We start from the raw sequence: 18,156 nt of genomic DNA on the forward strand, positions 1-18,156 counted from the left end.
TTTGTTATATGTTGAGTAAACCTGCTTCTTCTCCCCCCCCCCCCCAAACCACTTTTAGCTCCATGTAAACCTGAGAACACGACTACTGACCAAAACTGCAGCTCGAGCGTCATTACAGTAAAGTGGAACCAAGGTGACACAAAACAGAATTACACTGTTAAGGCTACGTCTGCCTCAGGTGTGAACTCCACCTGTGACTCCACCCAGAGCAGCTGTTCCTTCCTGGACCTGAGCTGTGGTCAACTCTACACTTTCACAGTGATGGGACACACAAATGTTTGTATAAGCGAGTGGAGCACTCCTATAGAGAAGCTCACAGGTACACACGCTATGTACATCTTTCAAAAATCAGTTACATTTAGGGAAATATACTTGGTCTCTTCTTAATTGCACTACAATAAGAAGATATTTGTGTTTATTTTATTAATTTGAAGCTAAATGCTAACAGCACATTCATTTAGCTTGTTACTAACATCATAGACTGGCACATAGTGCAGGTGTTACTGCAAGAGACAGTCTATAAACCCATGATGTTACATTAAAGCCCTGCAGATTGTATATGGATTAAATAGCACATAAACCTGTGGTTTAATCTCAAACTATCACTTAAATTTTACCATTCATTTCCTCATTTTCTATATCTGCTTCCAAGTTGTGCTTCTCTCTATTTCTAGGCCCATGCCCTCCTACCAATGTGTCAGCTGAGCTAAATTGTACTACCTTTAAAGCTCTGGTCACTTGGAGTAATACTGCAGCAAACACGGGATACATGGTCCAGGCCACGTCTGCTAACGGACACAGCTCCAACTGCAGTGACTTGGGCACATCGTGTCATCTTAACAGCCTGGTTTGTGGACAGGAATACTCTGTTGTTGTGGAAGCAGTGGACCCCGGATGTACTGGTCCTTCCAGTGTCCCCACCACCATCACAACAGGTGAGTATACAGTAGCTTTTAACACAGGGGGAGTTTTTTACTTTCAAAAATTCTAACTTTTATAATGTTTCCTCCCTCCAGAGCCCTGTGTTCCTATGAATGTCAACTTTCACTATAACGTGAGTGCTGCCAAGGTGCAGTGGAATGCAGGGAGCGGTGCAAGCTCATACTCTGTCCGAGCTGTGACACAGCAAGGCCTGAGTTTAACCTGTAACACCATAAACACTGACTGTGTTCTGACTGGTTTACAATGCAGTCAGACCTACAGCATCACTGTGACGGCTAAAAACCAGGCCTGTGACAGTCAGATCTCTGACGCCTCCCTCCTTATGACAGGTTAGTAGTCAAATCAGGAAGGAACATGTGTACACGTATGTACATGTGTGCATTTTAATAACTAAATGTGTTTGTTTTCCCTTAATTCAGAACCCTGCCCACCCACAAACATTCAAGCCAATGTGTCTTGTGGGCAACCCACTGCAACGGTGTCCTGGCAGCAGAGTGGCCTTGCTGCAGGTTATGTTGCCTACTTCGACAGCCAGCGTGGACACGACACTTTCTGTGTTGGCACAGACACGGATACAAGTTGTGTCGTCTCAGGGCTGATGTGTGGCACGGTGTACAACGTCTGGGTCAAAGCCCTGGGACATCAGTACAACAGCTCTGACAGCATAGTGGTCCCTCTAACATCAGGTAATGAAAACCCCACACAACGTGGCATCAAACTACTCGTTACTGATCAATTCAATATTAGCTACTCTTTCTGTGTTGCCACAAGTAGTGAAGCATCTTACTAAGTGGTCTCTTAATAGTGAAGTTCCTCATTACCTATGGATTATTTTAATTTCAATATTATTAATATAGCCTCAAATCACAACAGCAGCCTTAAGGTACATGCTTTATACTGTGATGTAAAGACCCCACAATAATACAGCGCAAATAACAACAAGCAAATAAAACCCTATAAGTTAGCACTTTGGTGACAGTGGGAAGGAAAAATCCCTTTTAGTAGGAAGAAACCTCCGGCAGAACCAGGCTCATCATCGGGGGCCATCTGCCACAACTTTGGTAGGTGTGGGGAGGAAGACAGAACAAAGACATGCCGGGAAGAGAGCCAAAAATCAATAATAGCTATATAAACAGATAGATTCTTTATGTCTTTAGTGAATAATTATCTTGTATAAATTATTAGGGAAGCTATTAAGAAACTGCTGATGAAAATCTCATTAACTACCAGCTCGTTCATGACTCATCACTTGTTCTTTAGTAACCAAGTTTTTGTGTCCCTTGTTGTAAAGAGTTACCATACTTGATATTATTCTTGATCCCACAGGACCTTGTGAGCCAAGCAATATTGAAGTGATTTACGACTGTGGGGGCAGCTCTGCCAACATATCGTGGCAGCCCAGCGATGGAGCTGTGCTCTACATTACTGTGCTCACAGCTTCTTCAGGACACACAGCCAGCTGCGCCACCAACCAAACCAGCTGTCAGCCGAGGCCTCTGCGATGCGGAGAGGAATACAACGTCACTGTGAAGGCTGTTGGAGAGACTTGTAACAGCAGTTCTCAGATGACAGGATACCTCACCACAGGTGCTCGTTTCAGCCAAACCTTTTGTCTCATTTACATCACAGTTCAGACCGTTTAACTTGTTCTCCCTCCAGAGCCCTGCGTTCCTACAAATGTGTCCATCCACTACAACTTGAGTACTGCCCGGGTGATGTGGAACACAGCGAGAGGTGCTGCGTCGTACTCTGTTCAGGCTGTGAGTGACCGAAACTTGACAGTCGCCTGTAACACCAGCAACACACACTGCTCCCTGACTGCTCTGCAGTGCAGCCACACCTACAGCATCACTGTGATGACACAAAGCCTGGCATGCAACAACACTGTGAGCTCTGCACCCTACCGCCTCGTGACAGGTTTGTCAATCCATCAGAAGTGATGCACAGGTTGTGTTTCCAGAGTGAGCGTTTAAATGTGACCCTTTTCTCTTCATTCAGAGCCGTGTCCACCTACTAATGTTCAAGCCAGCATGTCATGCAGACAGCTTACTTCAACTGCATCCTGGCAGCAGAGTGACCTCGCTTTGGGTTATGTTGCCTACTTTGACAACCAAAATGGCCACTACACCTCCTGTATGAGCACAAACACCTCCTGTGTGGTCTCAGGGCTGATGTGTGGTACAGTGTACAGTGTCTGGGTCAAGGCGTTAGGACAGCAGTACAACAGCTCTGACAGCTCAGTGGTCTCGCTTACATCAGGTAAAGAAACACTCAGCATATATATCTGATGGGTTTTTTTTCATTTGGGAACCTTGATTTATTTATATTTTTATATATATATATTTATATATATTTATATTTCCTCAGCCCCATGCCTGCCCAGAGACATGACAGTGGAAGTCAACTGCACCTCTGACAATGCAGTCCTGGTGTCCTGGAACGGCACTTATGGCACAACTAACATTTCCCTGATGGCTGTCGTTGGTGGAAGTCTTCAAACTCTGTGCACAACTCAGCAGGAAAGCTGTAACATGACAAGTTTAAGCTGTGGGGAAACCTACAGTCTCAGCATCAACGCCAGCAACGACCAGTGCAGCCTCAGCACACAGACACTGTCTAACTTTACCACACGTGAGTGAGCTTTTACAGGTAATGTGCATGCATGGCTGCTGCTGATTTCATTTGCTCACAATAAAACAAACATAAACATCTTCCTCAGGTCCTTGTCCTCCTCAGAGAGTAGCTGTCAATCTGCAGTGCAGCTCCCGTACTGCTGTCCTATCCTGGGAAGAGAGGTCTAATGTTGAACTGTACACAGCGAGCGCCATCAAGGCGTCAGGAGGGGAAGAGAAAACGTGTGACTCAGTGACCTCCAGCTGTCAGTTCTCGGGTCTGGACTGTGGAGAGATGTATAACTTTACTGTTACAGGCCACAACAGAGGCTGCTGTAGCCAACCCAGCAGTGCCGTGTTCATCCACACAGGTACTCCTGAGACCAAACTGTAAAGTACAGAAAATCCCTTGTTTCAGCTACACAACAGTGGAGATTCTCACTGAAACTGTTCCCATTGTAAATATATGATATATTTTATTTTACATTTGAATATATATTTTAAATATAAAACAAGTAATGATCTTATAAAACCGCATGCATAGCAGACTCAATAATCTAGCAATAAGTAGGAAAGAAGAAATGGGATTTCCTCCAAACATGTCAATCTTAAGGCATCAACAGCAGTAAAACAGTCATAGAACATTTTTACATAATAAGACTCTAAAGGGTCGATTTTGATACTTAAAGTTCATTTTAGAGTTGAAGATATTCATTACTCTAATCACGTAAAAATAAGTTCGGGAATAAAAACTGTATTTTTATATCGTACAACCCTCTTTACAAAAAGTTTAGAGGCTTACATGTAAAAACAGGATGCAGGGATACACAGTCCCTTTAAATCAGACGCTGAAGTTTAAAGTAAGAAATATTTATCGATTAATCGGACATCTTTACTGGCAGAGTTATTATTTTTGCATTCGTTTTTTGTCTAATTATTTTTTATTTTAATTTCATTTTGACCTTCAGATGAGTTTCAGTTATTTTCCAGAGTGGGTTTGCTTGTTTGCGTATTTATATCTGTGTTGATCTTTTTAAACATTTAGATGGAGGACATATGTGAGAGGCAAGATTTGGCACATGTATTACAATAAAAACACAGAATGTTTTAAAGGCAGTTGACTCACAGTCTTGGGAGTCAACCAAAGTGCCAGTAAACATGTCCATCAAAGCCTCATTGGGCAAGTTGCCATAACAGCTTTTACTAAATTAACAAAGCCTAAAGCTAAGAATTTCCTCTATATTTTTAATGTTTTTTCTTTCTAAAGTCTAGCTTTTATTTTGTTTTAATTAACTAAACCTAGTTTTCATCAACTATGATGTAAAAAATGAAGATTTGAACTCTTTTCTCTCTTTTTACAGAGCCATGTCCACCTACAAATGTTTCTGCTGAGGTGCTCTGTGAGTCCGATGAGATGAAGATCTCCTGGCAAGAGGCGAGTGGTGCTGAGAGTTTCTTAGTTACAGTGAGCGGCAGCGACGGATTCATGAAGATTTACAGCACAAACCAAACGCTTCTAAGAGCCTCTTTGCCTTGTGGACAGGACTTTAATGTCACTGTTCGAGGACAGGGCAGCATGTGTAATGGCATCCCCAGCAGTCCCACCTTCTTCAAAACTGGTGGGACTTTTTCTACATCATATGCAAATTATTTTAACGTTTATGTTTTGACTGTTTTGTTTTGTTTTCCTTTTTGGGACACAGCTCCATGTATACCAAGGGGTTTGGCAACTGACGCAGAGTGTGGGTTTGACGTGGGCTCCGTCAGCTGGCAGCCAACTGATGGAGCTGAAACATACATTGCTGTAGCCACTGGCCTCGACGGCCACACTCACCGCTGCATAAGCAATACCGCCTCCTGCACCTGGAGCGACCTGCACTGTGGGGAGGAGTACAGTGTTGTAGTGAGAGCAAAGAGCAACAACTGCACCAGTCTGCCGAGCAACAGCTCAATCATCCACATGGGTATGATATTGACAAATGAAAACAAAGTGAAATGAAGTCAGAATACATCATCTCATGTCTGTAATTGTTCAGCAGTTTCTACAGTTTTTCTTAGAAATTTGCACAAGTAAAAGAAACATTATCAGATCATTGTTTCTTTCCAGACCCCTGTGCTCCCCAGAATTTGTCTGCCACTGTGAACTGTGATATGAAAGTGGTGTCTCTGAGCTGGGATGCCAGCAGTGGGGCAAAGATGTACACGGTTTACGCTGAGGCGGGAAACAAGTCAGTCAGTCTCAACACTAACATGACCACAGCCAGCTTCACTGGATTTACCTGCGGACAAAAATACAGCATCAAAATCACACCTCACAGTTGGTACTGTCCTGGAAACTCGAGCGCTTCAGTCTCTGTGCAGACCTGTGCGTACTGTTCAGATACACAGTTTTGACCAACCACACATAATGGAGAAGTGAGCTCTAATCTGAGTTTATATGTTTTTATACCAGGGCCATGCAAACCCATCGGAGTCTCCGCCAGCCAGGACTGTCTTACTAGTATTGCTGTGGTAACCTGGCAGCCTAGTAATGGGTCAGATGTCTACACAGCCACCATGCAGACTGACACCGGCGTGTCAAAAATGTGCATGTCAGACACTAATAAGTGCAGCTTCCTTGACCTGATGTGTGGACAGAACTTCTCTGTCTCCGTCACAGCTTCCAACCAGCAGTGTGACGTCACCTCCGGTCCAGCCACAAGTCTGCAATCAGGTGATGATTGCATGGCTACTAGAGCAGGAAACGCAGGCTTTCATTGCTATATTTAAACTTCATTTCTTAATTCTGTTTTCATATTTGAAAGGATTTTTTTTTCTCTGTTAGAATTTAAAGGTGAGGAAAGTGACATGTTTTTGTGGTCACTGGGCAAACAAACCTTTCTGAGACTCCCACTTTTCCTCTGCTGGTCTCCAAGCATCTAGTCAGTGCTGGGAGGCTGTCCAATCATAGGAAGCCTGAACAAGGAAAAAGTGTGACAATGTCTAGTTATGGTGTGAGGGGATGGACACAAGCTTTATTATTTCTACAGTCTGTGCTTTTAAATATGTAAAGTCAGCATAGTTAAGGTGTTGTGTAGCAGTAGTAATCATTTTGCTGTATACTGAGGTTTTTGCTCATGATGCTCTCCACACTGAGTGACTGATCCTGTTTGTTGTGTCTGCTTTATCTTCAGTACCTTGTGTTCCCACTGACGTCTCAGTGGTGATGGATTGTGCTAACAACACTGCTGTTGTGTCCTGGGCTTCCAGTCAGGGTGCTGTAAAGTACTCAGTCATGGCCCACAGTGGCCATGTTAATAATGACAGCTGTCAGACCGCTGGCCTTAGCTGTAGCCTCAACAACCTCACCTGTGGCAGCCTCTACACCGTTCACGTTGTAGCTATGGGTGACAGCTGCTCTAGCGTCCCCAGCTGGCCTCTGAAATTCAACTCAAGTAAGAGAAACAACACCAGTGACCAGAGCCTAAAGCACTTTTAAAATATGAATTTTGTGCAGGCGATCAAATGTTTGCAATTTAAAGCATTCAGCTGTGTATTCAAACTGTTGTCATGTTTTCAGTCCCCTGCCCGCCTCAGAACGTGAGCACCCAGGTCGACTGTTCGTCAAACGATCTGACAGTTTCTTGGGAAGCCATCGGAGATGCTGACCACTTCTTGGTTTCACTAGCTGCTGAGAATGGCGAAAGCGAGTTATGCAACACCACAAACACTGTATGTTTCAGCAGCAATGCCACATGTGGAAAAACCTTCACAGTCCAGGTGACCTCTGTCAGAGAACACTGCCGCAGCGTGCACAGTCAGACCCAGAGCATCCAGTCAGGTTAGACAACTTCAGTTCAGTTCAATATTTCTAAAGCGCCAAATGACAATAGTCACCTCGAGGCACTTTATATATATAGTGGCCCCCCAGCAGCTTAGGTGTAATAACTAAGGGAGGATTCAGGGCCACCTGATCCAGCCCTAACTATATGCTTTACCAGAAAGGAAAGTTTTAAGCCTAATATTAAACAGACAGGGTGTCTGTCTCCTAAATCCAGGCTCTGCCTCTCATTTTACTTCTAAATACTCTAGGAACCTGCAGTCTGAGAGCGAAGTGCTCTGTGGAACTATAAGGTCTTCAAAATAAGATGGAGCCTAATTATTCAAGATCTTGTATAAGAGGAGAAGGATTTTAAATTCAAGCTTCAAAGAAAAAAAAACACTTGACAAACTACGCTGGCTTGCATGGATCCTTCCAACCAATCACCAAATCAACTTTATGTGTTTTAGCTCCCTGCCAGCCCCAGGGGATCATGGGCAGCGTTGACTGTGTGACCAACTCTGCCTGGATATCATGGCTTGATGCTCCCGGGGCAGACAGCTACACTGTGTCCGGTGTAGCTGTAGGTAGAAATGACTACAGAGCCAACTGCACCACCTTTACCAACATGACGTGTGAGATGAAAGACCTGGCCTGTGGTGTGCTTTACAACTTCAGCGTATTGGCCAAAAACAGCGAGTGTGAGAGTCAGCCCAGTGCCCCCATCAGTTTGGAAACAGGTACTTCAGTAAGAGCTGTGTTTTCTCATTTCAGTTAATTACTCGTGCCACAGTCTGAACTTATCAACATCTGCTTCATTCTCAGCCCCCTGCTCCCTCTCTGCTATCACTGCTGTCCCCCAGTGTCACAACTCCTCCATCCTTGTTATGTGGGATCTCATGGAGGGTAGTGAGAGAAACACTGTGTACACTGCTGCAGCAGAAGCCAGTGATTACACGTTGTTGACCTGCAATAACACCGGCACCAGCTGCTCCCTCCTGGAAGCACAGTGTGGCCTTCAGTACACCATCAGCGTAGCTGCTTCATCGGACGCCTGCAGCAGTATGAGAAGTCCTCCCTCCAAAGTTAGCATGGGTACGTCTTCATGTTTATTTTCTGTCAAAAAGTGCATCAAGTTTGGAAGTTCTAAGTTAACAGATATGCAGCTTACCTCAGCTTAAAGACTGGAAGTAGACAAGTATTTTTTAAATAAATTAGCAAGAAACCCCCCCCCCCCCAACAAAGTGGTTTAGTAATACAGCCAAAATCATAGCTTAAATACAGCAGATACAGATAATTAAAAGCTACTAAATCTAAGTAACTAAAAACCCATCACCTGGCCTTTGTGTATTTATGTTGACTCGTCTTTTTCCACAGAGCCCTGTCCACCCACAGACGTGAGTGTGAACGCTGCCTGTGAGCATCACATGGCGGTGGTGTCCTGGACTCCGTCTCCAGGTGCTGAAACCTACCACGTTGTCGCTGAGGCTGCAGATGGACACACGCATACCTGCAACACAAGCTCCACAAACTGCAGCTTATCAGAGCTCCACTGTGATGAGCAGTACACTGTGTTTGTGACAGCTGGCCATGAGAACTGCTCCAGCAAAGCCAGTCAGAATGTAACACTGAACACAGGTATTTGTTTTCGGACTTGTATGATATTAGTACCAAAAATGACTGAAGAATATAACTAATATTAGCACTCTAAGACTTACACCATCTTAATTGCTCCTTTTACCCAGGTCCTTGCCAGCCAAGTGGACTCTCAGTTACGTACCAGTGTAGCAATCAGTCCGCGACGCTGACGTGGACTCCCAGTGGACCAGCTAAAGACTACTACGGCTGTGCTCAGGCTGGAAATGAAGACATGCTTTACTGTCACAGCACAAACCCCAGCTGTGTTATCAATGGCCTCGACTGCGGAACTGTTTACAATTTCTCTGTCCAGGCCTCAGACGGGACATGCAACAGCTCCTTCAGTGATCCTGTGCAGATTGAAGCAGGTAAAAAAGGAGCTTCATATTCGTCAAACCCTGAGTAACTTTTCACATTACTGTTACTGACTCCTCCTCTCTTAGTTCCCTGTCCACCAGCTATTGCTGAGGTGCAGCTTTTCCCAATGCAGGACGAGATCGAGGTGATGCGTTTCAGCTGGAAACAGATTACCTGTGGCGACACCGGTTACATGCTCACTTTGAAAGGAAGTCTGCTGGGAGACAGCCAGGCCCTGTTCGAGCTTTCTTCCTATTGGACAAATGTGACATACTTTGAGTTTCCTCTCGTCTGCAGTTCGAATTACAGCGCCACAATGAAGAGCAGGAATGCTGCAGGCATGAGCGACACATCCATGCCTGTTTATGGAACAACAGGTAGATTACACCCCAGATTTGAGCTGTTGTTCACTGCAGTTACACAGGTGCTTCATGTGTCCTCACAAAATCTGGTGTAACTAGTAATCATATGAGCTATTTGTATTTTTTTTTCTTTCTTTCTTTCTTTTTAAATAAAAAAAATGAATGAACTTCTTTAAATCCCATTTCTCTCTCTCAGCTCCTTGTCCACCATCGGGTGTGGTGTACACTGGAAACAGCTCCTTTGCCACAGTTTCGTGGAACGCCTCAGTGTTTGCCGTCAACTACACGGTGTATGACAACAGCATAACGCCAAAGGTCCAGCTGTGCAGCACTGCACAGCTGTCCTGCTCTCTGTCCAACATCGCTTCCAGCGATCTCGCGATCACCGCCAGCAATGCCGCTGGAGAAAGTGAAGCAATAAATGTCACAAAAAGTACGGTTCAGTAGCTTTGTGGTGACAATTAAGACAAGTTTAAAAATGAATAATTAAGATCTAAACTGATCTTCTGTCTTTAGTGGTGACGCACGCACGCAGGAGAAGAGATCTCCAAGAACAGATGTCACTGAATGGTGAGTTTACATTCATTGGATTTTATTCTATTTAGTTTTGATTTTAGAGCTTTATAAGAATTAACTTCCACGTCTACCAGCTTCATCACACTCTGAAGTTCTAAGTCCTCCGGGACTCTGTTCAGAACTTTTTTTTCCCTCTCTCCATCAGGAAGCATCTCAGCTCCCGTGTTGGATGTCACACACATAACATCAACAGTCATTTCCATCACATGGTCTAAGGTGGAGGGTGCTTCTTATTACAGCCTGCTGGTTATAAAGCAAAGCAGGTCCCACGAGCACCAGCAGCTGACGGTGTACGGGGAGAGCATCATGCTCACTGATATGAGACCAAACGCCACCTACTGCATCTCTGTGCTGGCCATTTACGCAGACGCTAGTGGGCCAGAGTCTGAGCCCGTATGTGTGCGGACAGAGAGCAGGCTTCCACAGTAAACAGAAAAGGCACTTCTGAGGCCTCCACACCTCTCCTTTTAAAAATGGTTCCACTTTTAGATGCCAAATCCTTAACACACAATACACAAGCACATTAGATTGTGGGAATTAATGTGGGTTGCTCTGCTCGTGTACCATGAGATGCATTCAGCATTAGCTTCCCCACTGATAATAAAGTAGTTGTCTTTAGAATAAAAGGCTCTGTCCTCCAGTTCATGCTTATATTAAAAACTCTTTATAAAGATGGGTTTATGTCTACTGCTGGTTGAAGTTGCATGTTCCTCCTGCTTTTTTAATTCTCATTTTGTAAATTATCATCATTGCTAAATGTGTATTTAACATGCAAATAATTTTCAGACTACATTCTAATAAAATAATGAAAATATTTTCTTTCAGCTTCTTTATGTGTACGTGTGAGTTGTACAAACGACCCGTTGCTTTTTTCTTCTTCTTTTTTTTTTTTTAAAGTGTTTTATTAGAAAACAAAATGCAACAGAGCAATAACTGAAACACAACACAAGCAGGGCTCAAGTGTGTTTTGTAAAAATTACCCTTTGCGGACCGCATTTGAGAGGATTAAAACGCTCTCAGGACGTCTACACGTGATCACGGACAGAACTGTTCTGCTTTAGCTGAGCCACATGGCCTTCATGTTAAGTGTTGAACTTCAACCATTTGTGTACAGAGGCATATCAGACAAATTTTAAGAGTAACCACATGTGGTCTTTTGCACAGGCTGAAAGTAATTACAGTCATTTTTCATGAATCGTGTAATCTACATGGCGATAGTATAGCACTGAAGGCATCCGGCCCAGCAGGAAGTCCAACTCTGCCCATGTGCAGCGTGTAGACAGCCTTGGAAATTATGTACAAACCCCCATCTTTCTGGGACAACAAAACAAATCAAAACAAAAAATTAAAAATTAAAATGCCTTTTTTCCACTTTCCAGAATTCAAGTGAAGACTAACGATGGTCTAATGGGGAGTGAAATAGCGGAAAAACATAAAGCAACATCAGCCATAGACGACAAATCCAAATGTCCGATGTGCAACTGTTCCTTCTTTTTAGCACAAGTGACAGAGCAGACAGCCGAATATAGAAAAAGAGGAGGAAAAACACAAGTAATATTGCTGCAAGGCAGCATTTACTCGATGCTCGGACTGCTTCTATGTCTACTATGGTCATTGCTGGACTCTCGCTGATGGTGGCTCCTCTCTTTGCTGCGACTGCGTTTGTGAGAGCGCTGTTCTCCATCTCTCTCCCTGTCCCTCTCCCTGCTGTGGCTGCGCTCCCGTTTCCTGCTCTTCTCCTCTGCCCCACTTTTGTGTCTCCTCTCTCTGCTTCGACTCCGGCTGGACCTTTTGGCCTTCCTCTCGTCCCTGTGCCTTTCCCTATCGTCCTTGTGCCTGCGGTCGTCAGTCTCTCCCCTGCTCTTCTTATCCCTGGACCTCTCCCTCTCAGTGCCTCTGTCTTTATGGTGATCCCTGTCCTTCCTCCTGCTCCTGTCATCCCCGCCGTCCCTTTCCTTCTCCTTGCGCTCGCTCCTACGGTCCCGGCTACCGCTGTGGCTTCTCTTGCGCTCTCGGTTTCTGTCCGCGCTACGGGAGCGTCGCCTTTCCCTGTCCCCTCTGTCCCCCCTCTCCCTGTCTCGGTCCCTGCCTTCCCTCTCCTTCCTCTGCCGGTCACGCTCTCTCTCCAGCTCTCGATCAAAGCTGGGCCCGTGGCGCTCTCTCTCGCGATGGTGGCTCCTGCTCCTGGACCGTTTGGGCGACCTACGGGGGCTCGGTGTCCGCCTGGGTGTCCTGGAAACAGCGACAGAATCATCTTAGAACCATTTACTTCAAAAACAAAACCACACGAGCACAATTCCAAACTCTTACGTTTTAACATTTAACTGACACACAACTTTTTTTTAAAAAGACTGTGGTATTTTTAGTCATGGCAGAGTTCAGATATTTGAAACTGATATACAGATGAGGATGTTTCATATGCAGAATACGTAGCCTTATTTATAGTGCAGTGTCTGTTTCCATGGGCATGTCAGCATTAGCAAAGGCTGATGTCACCGACAGTAGTGGTAAACAAAGTTATCTGAGATGGTGAGATCATTATGGGGTGTCAGAGGAGACCTCCCCATTTCCCAGTACACATATATTGCTTGGACCCCAGCAAAATACCCTCCACATACCGTATACATATTCTTAAGATTTAAATAATATGACCTATTCTAACTTTATTGTGCATATCGGATTTTTTTTTTTGGCAACATGGATTCTTTAAAACACACAACACACACTGTTCTGGCAAGTCAGACACACACAAGGACAGACTAATGAAATCTAAATGCCCCACTAAATATCAAAGGAGCTCCTTCAGTCCTGTGGCAGTTCAGTTATGCAATCCTTCTTTCTTCTAAATCCGCAATTTTTTTATATCTGATGTGTCCATTCAGACTACAAATATACCATGAACATCTTTAATACCTATCCCTTGGTTTTTTCATAACCCAATAATGTCCCTTTATTGTTGATTATGCACATGCATGACTGGTCTATACAAAGTTAAAGGTAAGAGACTGTTCTACCTGTTTAACAGAGGTTTGCATGTTTTCTGTTACTTTTAGCCATTTAATTAACAAACGTGTCTCGTGTATTTTGAGCTTATATAACATTTCATGATCAAAGTCCTTGTGGAAAGCAAAAACCTCCTTTGTGAACATTACAATTTTTATATGTAGTTAATTTTGACAATTTATACTGTTAAAATGCTTTTATTAGTAATTGGCATTAAAGAGAGAAATAATAAGAAAGACGTTTTCTTTTTCTTTAGTTATAAAAAAAAAAAAAACAACCTAAGGGGCAGAAAAATAAGTTAACATGAAAACAAGTCAACAGCTCACACACTGCAGGACTTAAATCTGTCCCGTTTATTGCTCCATGAAAGCTATAACCTGCCGAGAAGTCTACAGCTCAGTAGAAACACTTAGTTTGAATCACTGCCGTTACCTGGAGCGCCGGCGTTCTCCTTGCCTTCCCGACTCTGCAAACCCGTCCTCGTCCTCTTGCGTCTCCTTCTGAGGTACCTTCCGTGGCCTTGCCTTTATTTGCTGGTCAATAACTTTTTGCACAGGCACTGGGATACGGGGGAACAGTGTGGAAAACCACTCCAGTTTGGTCAGGAAGGAGCGCAGCATCTCTCCAATGGTCATCACACAACCACCTCCTGCTTTTACGTCGAGCTCCTAAAACCAAATGGTGGGGGGAAATAAAGCAAGAAAAAGAAAAAAAACTCAGTTAGCACACAAATTTAGTACATTGACAAATATATATTTTTTTTTCCAATCTTGCCTCACATCGAAAAGCAATTTGTGATGACCAAGCACTGAACCTTCACCTCTGTTCATCTAGCTTAATCTCTCATCAAAGACCAAAAACCAATCAAATGTGCCTGGCCTTACTTATTAATAGTGGACACACAGCTCTGAATATCTTAAAAGTCTGGTCTCACCTAACCTGTCTGTTATTTCCTTGTGTCTGTATTTGCAGAGTGAGCTTTAATTATGCAGCAAAAGTCAGTACATTTATACGACGCAATGCCCATCCTTCATATCCTTGACAGCATCTTCAAAAAAGTGCTAATGTTTAACTATAAACTATAACTTTAACTTAAATATGAAGGAAAGAAAGAGTGAAACATTGGGGCACACTGTCATTGTGCTAAAGGGAAAAAAGAGAAAGAAGCTTTAGCTTCCTTCTTCAATCTCCCAAAAGCATAATGAACGCTCAAAGAGAATAAAAATTGCCCACAGTGTAAGCACAGATTGGAGCAGGTAGGTAAGTGCACACCATTTGAATAGTTATCAATTTTATATGGTAGAGAACAGCCACTTTGCACTCACGCAAACCAACAGTGCTGAGATACAATATCCAATTCACCTGCTGCACAATGGGCATCTAAAGAAAAAAACAGGGGAATTAACCAGTTGGGTAGAATTTCAGAATTATTCAATTCAAATATAATGCAAAAGAACATCAGAGGAGGCCTGGTTGCACAGCCTGGGATAAAATTAGATTTCACCTAAATATGAAAATAATTAACGTAAGCAAATATTTTACATGCATTAAATAACACAGTGTTTATTTCTTGCCAGTGTTCCAATTGCGGTTTATCCCAAATGTAGTTTTGTGCAACAAGTCCTTACAAAAGCTTGTCAGAAAACAGAGGGCATGCCTTAAAATTACAGTGACTAAAAGATTTACTCGGCATCACGTGTGGTACTTACCCCGATAAAAATCAGCAGCAGAGCAGTGAGCAAAAGTAACCTAGCTACTCAGGTTTAGAGGACAAAAACTGGGGACAATTAAGCCAAATGAAGGCAAAGGTGAAAAATCAGCTATGAGCATCACAAGGGGGTGGGTGGGGGAGTACAGCTTTTTATGAGTGACGTTCAACTGTGCATTTCAAGGAGAAGGAGAAAGAAACATGAAATTATTACCCGAGGTGACATACCTCCTCATCATCCAGGAAGCCGTCATACCATTCAAACAAATCTGTTGGGGGCTGAGTGTATCTGAGACAGGAAAGGGAGCACAAGCACAGAAGTTTAGCGTTTTGAGCTAATCTTTTACAGGAGCAACATGCTTTACACATTTGAGGTAATTATTTAAACAAAACATTGCCTAGTCATATTGCTTCACTAACTTATTTAAAAATTTTATTAAGATTTTAATTACTAATGCTCATGATGGTCTAAAACAAAAACAAAACAAAAACTTTACATCACTCCATCTCAAACCATCACAGCCATTCTGCTCGATCATCTCCGATTTGCATATAAAGTAACCTTTGTTAGCTTTATTCGTGTAAACAAGCACATCTTTATTTTTATTAATAGTCTATAATCCCACTTCCAACATGTTTTGTGTACTTGTGAACATGTAAACCTCAAAAACTGTTACAGTTAAAAGCATTATATTTTTACAAATAAATTGTAACTACATGGAAACATATCTGAATAATGTCCAGTTTACCTATGAGAAAAATTCAAAATAGATTGTCCATATTTCAGCAAACACTAATAAATAAATTCACACTGCAAAATACAATTTTTGAGTATTATATACTTGTAGTTCACAATAATGCAAAAGAAACTTGCAGAATACTTTATAACATCAAATTCTTAAAATGTACTTTCCTTTTTAGGACTCTTGTTATTACAAGTTGTACCAAAAAATTACTGGAATATTGTTATTCTAATTATAACTTAAATGTGTATAATATAGTTTTCATTTAATTATACATTTCCATATTTTGGATTATACTATTTTTAGGCAAACTGGAGATGGTCAAAGAAAACTTTTCTAAACAATATGATGATTTAAATTGCAATGATGTATCTACGGATCATTAGGGCCATGTTAAGGAAAAAAAGTTCTGATATTAAAGCCGAAATACTATTGTTGAGATTAAAGTCTAATGTTGATGAGTTAGTGAAATGGTTTTAGTTACAAGGAAAAATATTATCTTTTGGCACATAAACAGTGTGTTGATAAGTTTAAGAATGCTGAGGAGAAGGTGCAGGCAACAACACACACAAACTTGGAAAAGTTGGTCAGATTTGTGCAAAGATGCAAGGATATCCATGGTTATGTTATATCACAAGACACAATAAGACAGCTGATCAAGTTGTCTCACTAACTCATCCAAACAAAAGGCATGGGAGCTGGGGCAGTTGTTTGGCTTGAAACCACAACTGTAATGTCTACATTTCGACTTTAATCTCAAAATGAGCTCGATTTTTTATGTCGTCCTAAATCTCAGTCATACTCATCTGTCCTCTGAAATAAGAAAAAAAATTGTAGTGAGTTATAACACATACCTTATATACATGAAACCAAGGGCTCGGATGTACGGAGAGTCTGTGTGTGTAATCAGGCCCATGAGCTGTTTGCGAGTCAGCTTGAGAGTAAACAGTTTGTATAGAAGACAGAAAGCAGTAGAAACAATCCCACCCGTGCCTACTCCGCGTACCTAGCGAAAGAAGACAAGTTTAAATGAAAACTTTAATTTGCAACATTGCCACAAAACTATTAAACTCACCAGTGGAAGTGCAGTGAATTATAGCTTATGTAATGGTGCACAACTGATTTCACCAGTTTACAGATCAGATTAAGTGACTTTATCAAGCAGCCATCCTTCATCCTGGCACAGAAAAAGGGGAAAGGTGGGGAGTACAAAAAGCACGTACTTCTCACTTACCCCTCCGCACATTCCAGTCTGGCCTGCAGTCTTTCTGCTTCCTTTTTCCCAGGGCTCAATGTGAGTCACCTGCAGGCACACAGACAAACACAAACCGCTTGAAAAAAAAAACCCCACACACACCAATCAACTCTATGACTTCAAGGGATTATCAAAACAACGACAGAGATTTACTTTCCTAATATTTCTTTAACATATGCCCAATCAACGGGTCTCAAACTCAAGTGGAGTAGTTCTAACGTTAACGACGGAAGGCAATTAAGGTCACTTTAATTGATATAATAATGTTAATAATCTCTTTAACTAACAGTAATTCAAAGTTATACGCATACTGTGCTGTACAACACGACAACACCAGCTTCCCTCGCCTGCATTGGGAATTATTATATAAACCCTGCCCTCCCCGCTGCGCTTATTACTTTACGACAGTTGTACACTGCTACAACCCTGCTAGCTAAACTGGACGTGGTTACCTAACCTAGCATGCGGGTTAGCATCAGCAGATGTTATTGTTATCGTTACCTTGAAATAGATTTCGTCCACAACTTCATGGTAGGTCTTTAGCTCATAAAGCTGTACTTTGAAATACGGCGAAGACAGCACGTTGGTAAGAATCATTGGGTTAAGGTTCATAGTCTTTTCGTTGCCCCACAGGGGCAGTACGTTTCCATGTTTTCCAGATGTAGGCTTGCTAACGGCCTGCGTTGGTAGCTGGTTTCCGACGGTAGCCATGTTAGCTGAATCCACCACCGCTATGCTTTCTTTAATTTTTGCGTATATCCGGCTACAGATCCATCAACATTAGGTAGTGAACTGTCGACCGTTAATAAATTTGCCTGTTTAATCCTCGGTGAAATGTAGTTAAATTGATGATAATAACTTCCCGCCGTCGGTGTAGCTAAAGTACTGCGAGGTGGAACCGGAAGTGTGACGATTGTGGTGCACTGCTGCTGTCCTGAGACGTTGATACGTCAGCGCGTTTAACTTTTAAAATAAAAGCATGCAAGCTCGCAGGAATGGTTTAAGTTATATTTGACAGGTCAAACAAATGCGGTTTTAAAAGATGTGGTTTTACAATTATATCCAGGTATAACTAATTCAAAACACGTAAGCTTTCTGTTGGTATTCGTGTGAATGTCGTTAGCGAATTCTTATTTTGAAAAGGCTTTCCCCAAACCGGAA

At 42.5% G+C, this 18,156-nt stretch overlaps 2 protein-coding genes across 6 annotated transcripts; one reads left to right on the forward strand and one right to left on the reverse strand.

Moving 5' to 3' along the window:
* The first annotated feature begins 205 nt into the window (after positions 1-205).
* Positions 206-11,067, forward strand: LOC101472007 (uncharacterized). Its single transcript, XM_004542544.3, has 23 exons — positions 206-319; positions 675-935; positions 1,017-1,271; positions 1,362-1,628; positions 2,269-2,529; positions 2,602-2,859; positions 2,941-3,201; positions 3,310-3,573; positions 3,662-3,925; positions 4,916-5,173; positions 5,258-5,518; positions 5,662-5,919; positions 6,007-6,267; positions 6,728-6,988; positions 7,114-7,374; positions 7,824-8,093; positions 8,179-8,448; positions 8,731-8,991; positions 9,099-9,359; positions 9,435-9,725; positions 9,907-10,143; positions 10,227-10,280; positions 10,432-11,067. The coding sequence occupies exons 1-23, from the start codon at positions 262-264 to the stop codon at positions 10,713-10,715; spliced, it is 5,637 nt and encodes a 1,878-aa protein (XP_004542601.3). The 5' UTR covers positions 206-261; the 3' UTR covers positions 10,716-11,067.
* Positions 11,068-11,153: 86 nt separating this feature from the next.
* On the reverse strand, positions 11,154-17,928 carry prpf38b (pre-mRNA processing factor 38B). Of its 5 annotated transcripts, none has more exons than XM_004542543.4 (6): positions 17,497-17,928; positions 16,975-17,043; positions 16,595-16,746; positions 15,226-15,286; positions 13,722-13,957; positions 11,154-12,518 (listed from the first exon to the last, which is right to left on the reverse strand). In XM_004542543.4, exons 1-6 carry the CDS (start codon positions 17,704-17,706, stop codon positions 11,861-11,863), a joined length of 1,386 nt encoding a protein of 461 aa, XP_004542600.1. In that variant the 5' UTR covers positions 17,707-17,928; the 3' UTR covers positions 11,154-11,860. The 5 variants fall into 5 exon arrangements, with proteins under 5 accessions (XP_004542600.1, XP_076732575.1, XP_076732576.1 ...); XM_076876460.1 differs by having other exon boundaries at positions 16,964-17,043; positions 17,497-17,517; XM_076876461.1 differs by lacking the exons at positions 16,975-17,043; positions 17,497-17,928 and having other exon boundaries at positions 15,212-15,286; positions 16,595-16,682.
* Positions 17,929-18,156: the final 228 nt, after the last annotated feature.

Source organism: Maylandia zebra, linkage group LG18 (genome assembly GCF_041146795.1).
Source record: "Maylandia zebra isolate NMK-2024a linkage group LG18, Mzebra_GT3a, whole genome shotgun sequence".
Taxonomy (NCBI): Eukaryota; Metazoa; Chordata; class Actinopteri; order Cichliformes; family Cichlidae; genus Maylandia; species Maylandia zebra.

What these genes read in the sequence shown, in the direction of transcription:
- prpf38b (XM_004542543.4), bottom strand. Translation starts at nt 17,706, where the DNA reads ATGGCTACCGTCGGAAACCAGCTACCAACGCAGGCCGTTAGCAAGCCT. An exon ending in CTTGGTTTCATGTATATAAG is followed by an intron (nt 15,287 to 16,594) that starts GTATGTGTTATA and finishes TTCCTGTCTCAG; the next exon opens with ATACACTCAGCCCCCAACAG. An exon ending in GCTTCCTGGATGATGAGGAG is followed by an intron (nt 13,958 to 15,225) that starts GTATGTCACCTC and finishes ATTTGGTTTTAG; the next exon opens with GAGCTCGACGTAAAAGCAGG.
- LOC101472007 (XM_004542544.3), top strand. Translation starts at nt 262, where the DNA reads ATGGGACACACAAATGTTTGTATAAGCGAGTGGAGCACTCCTATAGAG. An exon ending in AGCCACAAGTCTGCAATCAG is followed by an intron (nt 6,268 to 6,727) that starts GTGATGATTGCA and finishes CTTTATCTTCAG; the next exon opens with TACCTTGTGTTCCCACTGAC. An exon ending in AGCAATAAATGTCACAAAAA is followed by an intron (nt 10,144 to 10,226) that starts GTACGGTTCAGT and finishes TTCTGTCTTTAG; the next exon opens with TGGTGACGCACGCACGCAGG.